Raw genomic sequence first — 6,000 nt, 5'->3', positions numbered from 1 at the left:
TCAGGTAAGTACACTGACCTTCAAATAGGTGTAACTGAAATGATGGGGGAATTAGGCGAATCTGCAATTCCTCTGCCCTTCTATAAGAGTGAGTTGCAAATCTGGAGAGTGAGTGATTATTTAAATTGGAGAAAAGTTCATTTTTTCTGAAGATGAATCTCTAAACAGCAGTTCCATCCAAATTCTGTGGCTGCTTTGCAAACAAAGCTTATGTTTTTATGACTTTTTTAAATGGATTTAATGGACTGAGGTCATTTAGAGAGGAGAGATCGAATGAATGAGCGGAATTAAAATACACATCCATTTGGCCGTCAGTCATTGTTTAAGCCACTCGACCACCCAACTTTTCTAATTAAATGACATTGCAGTCTGCATAAAGGCTGCGATGGATAAATTAGTACTTGGTGAGTGCTTTGAAGATGAAAATCATGGTGTGAGCAATGAGCAGGGTTTTTTTTCCTTGGCTGGAAACGGCATCTTTTGTGTTTTCCCACTGCACTGTGAGTCACCTGGATTGACATTGCAGAAAGCCTCCTTTCGCAAAGGAAGAGCAAGAGAGACAGTAGAGACAGACTTTTATTTGGCTTACAAGGCAAATTAGGAAAGAGTCTGCATCCATTCACATCTGTACAAGGAATTATATGACCTACACATTCGCTACCTATAGAAGCTGGTCCTATTTTGCAGGAATTTATACATTAAGAAATCACATGGAAATGATCTTGTTTAAACACTCATGAAGAGCAAACATCCCCCAAGAGCACTGAAGATAGAAATCTATCTTTGGCCCTCCTGAGAGCTTGGCTTACCTCTCTGTTGGCGCATTTAAAGGTCTGCATCAAATCCCTCCAGAACCGATGGGATGCTGGAGTTTGTCTGCTTTGAGGATGGGATGATTATTTTAGTGGGAGGAGGTTAGAACTGCAGGTTTGGAGGTAAAGTGTGAACTGTTTGGCAAGATCAAGCACTGGCTGTCTGGGGTGAATTTTGCCCTTCCCTCAATGTCCCCATTGGCTCCCCTGCAAAGAACTCAACTTTTTATACGTTTCAAACTGTGGTGAGAGCTCTTTTCTCACCACATTTAAACATTCTCATTTAGATATGTTTTTCTTGTCCTGAATTGCTTTGACACAGCAATAATTAGTCATGCTACATTGCCTAGGCTGGCTAATTACTGATAACTTGGCAGGCCCCGTCAGAAAGGTTGCACTACCCAATGTAAGTTAGGATCCAAGCTGGTGGCTGCCCCGCTCCTCACTGCATCCAAATGTAGAATGAGGTGTGTCCTTTTCAGCCCTGACAGCACCTCACTCTCAGCTACACCCCCAAATTGGTCACAGCTGAAAGAACAGCATTCACAGTATGGCCAGCAGGGTCACCTATTCCTGAGGCAGCAGTCGGGGAGGAGGAGTGCAGGGAGGGAAGTTGGATGCATCAGGGAAAAATGGAGCCACTGCTAGACAAGGTCCTGGAAAACAGGCTAAAATGGCCAAAGAAGAGAGAAAACTCTCTCCTCTGAGAGATTCAGATACATATATATTCCAAGAGGCTTGGGGAGTTATTGGAAAACAATTATACTTATCTGCTTCCTGCCAGTCTGTATTCCTTGACAGAGCAGAAGTAGTTATAGATACTGCAGACACACTGTGGCACTAAGTAAAGTGTTTGAAATTATACTGCTTAATAATGCTTCCTGTCTCGGCCCTCTGCAGACCCAGAGAGCTGATCTGGGCCAGCAGGTAACAGTGTAGGGGCATGGGAATGTGGTTGGCATAAGTTTCTCATTTGGGCGATTTTCTTTCCCAGGGGAACTGATTCCAGCCACAAAAGAGGGAAAAATGTTAGAGTTGATCCTAATTTGGTTTCTGCTGAATGTTTAGCACGTCATTCACACAGGTGTCTTTGCAGAGTAAGCCTCTGTATTTTATTTGAGAATTTTTATAGTTTGCCTCATAGGAGCCAAAAGCAGGGTCAGCACTGTAGATTAGAATCAATTCAACGGAGGGAAAATAAACCTTTGGAATAGATTTTGCCTTCCCTGAGCACGTCGCAGGCATTAGCAAATAATGGGAGCCCTGTCTGCGCATGGAGAGGAAGCATCTACCACTTAGACTCCCAGCCTCGGGTGTGCGGTCCTATGACCTGCACAGCGGGTGTGATGATTCTGGAGTCATCATCTCCTAACTTTATGCTGCTATGCACAGAAGAAACATGCACACACACATGCACACACATACACACACAGACACCCACATGCAATGTTCTTTCCTTGTGGAAGAAAGAAATGGGAGGGACTGAGGAGGAGAGGTCTCCTGACTGTGAGCTGCTGGATAGAACACAGCCAACCCTGATGAGAGTGGCCAAGACCTTCAGAGCATGGAAGGGAGTTGACTCCATTTGCCCTTTGTGGTGCTGTGCCATCTTTGCTAGGCTACAGTTGCCGTTTGCTAGCTGTCTCCAAATTCAGAGGTTCTAAAGAGGTAAAGGGGAGGTTCAAGACCTTTTAGGTTATTTTAGTACACTCTGCGTGACTATCAATACAACTTTTCAAACACATACAGAGGCATCAGAAAAAAAATTAAGCTAATCCATTAAAAGAGTGCTGGAATTGCCATCCAAAATGGCTTGCGTGCTGTTTTTATGTGTGTGTGTGCCCTGATGCATTTCATTTCTTAAGTTTAAGACAAGGATGAATGAAGTACCAGAGTAAAAATAGGAAAGCACATCGTTCCCCTCCTCTCACCAGTATAAATTACAAAGGAGATGACACTTTCACCATCTGATGAGTCTACCTTTGCTGCTGTATTTCCTCTTCAGTAGAAATTCCAGATAACACCACTGACTTTTACTTAGAGTATCTTGAACAGCTATTTATAGTTTTCACCTATCCTTCCCAGAGGCCTCACTAGACTGAGAGACAAGGGCTTGTCTGTGTCCTGGCCCAGCTCAACCACCCTCTAGTGTTGTGACCTTGGGCAAGCCACCTCTGCAAGCCTCATTCTTGAATCCTATAGATCGGGCCAGGGGGGATCACCAAGGTCTTTCTCTGCTCAGAGTCTCCCAGAGCTCCAACAATGAGGTCTACGGCATGAGACACACTAAGACCATAAAAAATCATCCCTGCAATCCAGAAACTCATTTTAAAGGGAAGGAACTTTGCAATGTAAGTGGTTTGTTTCAGTTCTGTGATTCAGCTGCTTGAAAGACTGAAATGGCAAAGAAAAATGGACAAAATGCAAGCCCCTATCAAGTTTGAGGAAGCTGGCCAGAGTGCTGAAGTCAGCTGCTGTTCACAATAGCCATCAGACCTTGTGGCTACAAAGCTCAAACAAAAGCAGCGCCTACACCCTGCTGGTCAGCAATAGTACCCCAGGACAGAGGCAGCCGAGAGTTCTCAGCAAGCTCCAGGTGTATGGCATTAGGCATCAGGCATGTAAACAGCTGGTGGAATTTCAGAGTACATTGCATTCGATAGTTCCCAGACCTGTTGGAGCCATATTTAGCTTAGGAGAGCTTGGAAAGAGTGCAGTGCCATTTGAATGACTATTAATAGCTTCGGGGGGCGGGGGGAGCGGGGGTTGGAGCAAAGAAAAGATTTCTTCAGTTCGGTATCTTGTATGTATTCATGAAGGAAAAACTTCCTCCGTGTTAAAAGGCTTGGGTGTGGGGGTCTGATGAGCCTTCTGAAATCAAGAATCACAGTTCCAGTTGGGAAGACAACTCTACTTAAAGTTTAAACTAAATGATTTGAGCTTCCGAGGTGCCTAACTAAGCAATTTCTTCCCTGCAGTCCCTCTCCTCAGCAATTTATTTCACACAGATTATATCAATCTGTTTCTTTGTTGCTATGTAATGTAATAACGGTTCTCAAAATCCTCAGTCTATCTAAAACTTAAACACTTGCACCAGAACTGTTTCCCACATCAACCCACTGGTGCCCACCCTCACGAAGAGACAGCAAATAAGGGGTGCCATTGGGAAGCCTGACCTTGTTCTGGGGAAGCAGGAGTGCCCCCTGCCCATATTGTCTCAGTCAAGGCAGCCATCCACACAATTCCTTTCTTTAGTCTGAGGTTCAATTTCCCTATTAACATAGACAACAGTTCACTGAAGCTGAAGTATAAGAAACTTTCTGCTTGATGTGTTTTATATCCTATTATTTTCCCTGCACATCACATGCCTCTCTGAGGGGCACAGGAGAATGTGTCTAAGGTAAGGTTTTGGGGAGGGTTCCCACCATTTAAAAGGGAGGGAGAGACTGACTCATAAAGGAATCTGTAGGAACCCTCTGCTCTCCCCGGAGGTCCTGACTCCCAGGAGCGAGCTCTCTCTTGCTCCAGAAGCTTCCTTTGCAGCCGCGAACTCCTTGCCAGCCTCTCTAGGATGGCTATCTGTCTGGGTATCTGCAGTGCTGCTGTGTGTCACCGTGGCTTGGGGCTTCCTCATCATGGCTGGGGGCAGGATTGATAGGTTTCCCTGTCCAGCCTTTCTGCTGTTCATTATTTGTGGGGGAGGCTGCAGGCAGGGCAAACCTTAATTAGCTCCAAGTGTGAGTGGGTCAAATCAATTACTACTGCACTCTCCCAAACAACATCACTACAACCATGATTTCACTCATTTCCACTAGATGGGAGAAGTCAGAATTGCCCATTGTGCACACAGACTATTCACAGCAATAAAGAAAAGTGAATGAAGTACATACAAGCTCCCAAGTGGGGGAATTTCAAAGGCAGAGGGAGCCTGCCTCCCAGGGTGATGATGGGGACTATTGGTTTCCCTAAGAGAGTCTCTTCATGGTCACATCCCCTGAAGCTAGAGAGTGTATCCAAATTCTCAAGAGACAGCGTGTGGTCACAGATAAAGTATTTCCAAGGAGAGGTGGAGGCAATGTCTCTCTTGGCCCTCTGGGCTCCTGGAAGTGGCAGGTAATCTACACCCACAGTCTGGACATTCCTAACGTGTCCCTAGATGAACCCCAGAGGATTCTTGAGCGTCTTTAAAATAGACTTGGCAGCTCATACCCCAGGGCTGGGCTCCCCGGTAGCAAGCCTGCCCTGATTCTCTGGGCATGGCAGAGGCAGGCACCAAAACAACTCAAATACCTGGAGGAGAAGCGGGCACCTTCTCAATGCTCATTCTCAACACCACCTACAGCCATTTCCAGAAACGGCTGCTGGCAGTGGCCCAAACAAAGCCCCTCAAAAAGAAACTGGGCAGTGAGATGAGGGGGCAAGACGAGGGAAATAAGCAACCCAGACACACAAACAGCTTCCCTTTGAGAGAAGACAGGGGAGAGTGGTGACCCCAAGTGATGCAAGCAGAGGAGGCTCCCGTCACTCCCGCTCTGTGTTTGGCTGAGGTTAGAAGAGCCGCTTTCAGAACCACCTCCTCTTGCAAGCCCCAGTTTCACTAATAAGCCATTGACCTTGAGTTTGAGTCTGGGGTTGATTTGCGGCTCTGTCTGGGGGAACCCCAAGGGCCTGTGGCTTCACAAGAAGAAATCCTCCTCATTTTCACAGCGATCGTTTTTCCTCTCCTCTCGCCACTGTGATCAAATTAGAAGGCTGCTTCTCCTAGGAGAAAATGTGTCCATGGTCCCAGGAGGCACTGCCCATTTACCTGTCTGATGGGTTTGGGGAGGGAAAGCAGGATGTACGTGTGTGTGTGTGTGTGTGTGTGTGTCCCTTCCTTCCCCTGTCCCTGGGAGTGTCTCTCCCACCTGGATTGGCCACCCGGCCTGCAGCAAGGACCCCAGGGAGGGCAGGCGCTGGAGTCTCAGCTGCAGGAGGCCTGGCAAGTTGCTGTGTACACGCTGCTGCCTGCCGTGGCCCCACTGCTCAGGCTGCTGGTGGGACACTTGAGGGGCTTCATGCTGCTGTCCCTCTGGATGTGCAAGTGCTCAAGCCGCCAGCGCTCCCAGCTCTTCCGAAATTCCAGCTGGACCTTCCATGGGAAAAGGAGGGAAACGAAAGCCGTCATGCAAACCAACGGCTCACCAAA

The 6,000-nt window shown here is 47.0% G+C and overlaps 1 protein-coding gene across 1 annotated transcript in view; it reads right to left on the bottom strand.

The window, feature by feature from the left end:
• Nucleotides 1-558: 558 nt before the first annotated feature.
• The window catches only part of GLP1R (glucagon like peptide 1 receptor), a 42,593-nt gene continuing 37,151 nt past the window's right edge, over nucleotides 559-6,000 (bottom strand). Inside the window, exons 13-14 of the mRNA XM_054491728.2 lie at nucleotides 5,720-5,943; nucleotides 559-5,573 (exon numbers count right to left, since the gene is read on the bottom strand). Coding sequence (XP_054347703.2) covers nucleotides 5,776-5,943 — 168 coding nt within the window. The 3' untranslated portion in view covers nucleotides 559-5,573; nucleotides 5,720-5,775. The remainder of the gene's footprint in view (nucleotides 5,574-5,719; nucleotides 5,944-6,000) is intronic.

This window comes from Pongo pygmaeus, chromosome 5 (genome assembly GCF_028885625.2).
Source record: "Pongo pygmaeus isolate AG05252 chromosome 5, NHGRI_mPonPyg2-v2.0_pri, whole genome shotgun sequence".
NCBI classification, from domain to species: Eukaryota; Metazoa; Chordata; class Mammalia; order Primates; family Hominidae; genus Pongo; species Pongo pygmaeus.
Note: the sequence above shows the minus strand (reverse complement) of the source record. Positions and strands in the feature narration are given on the sequence as shown.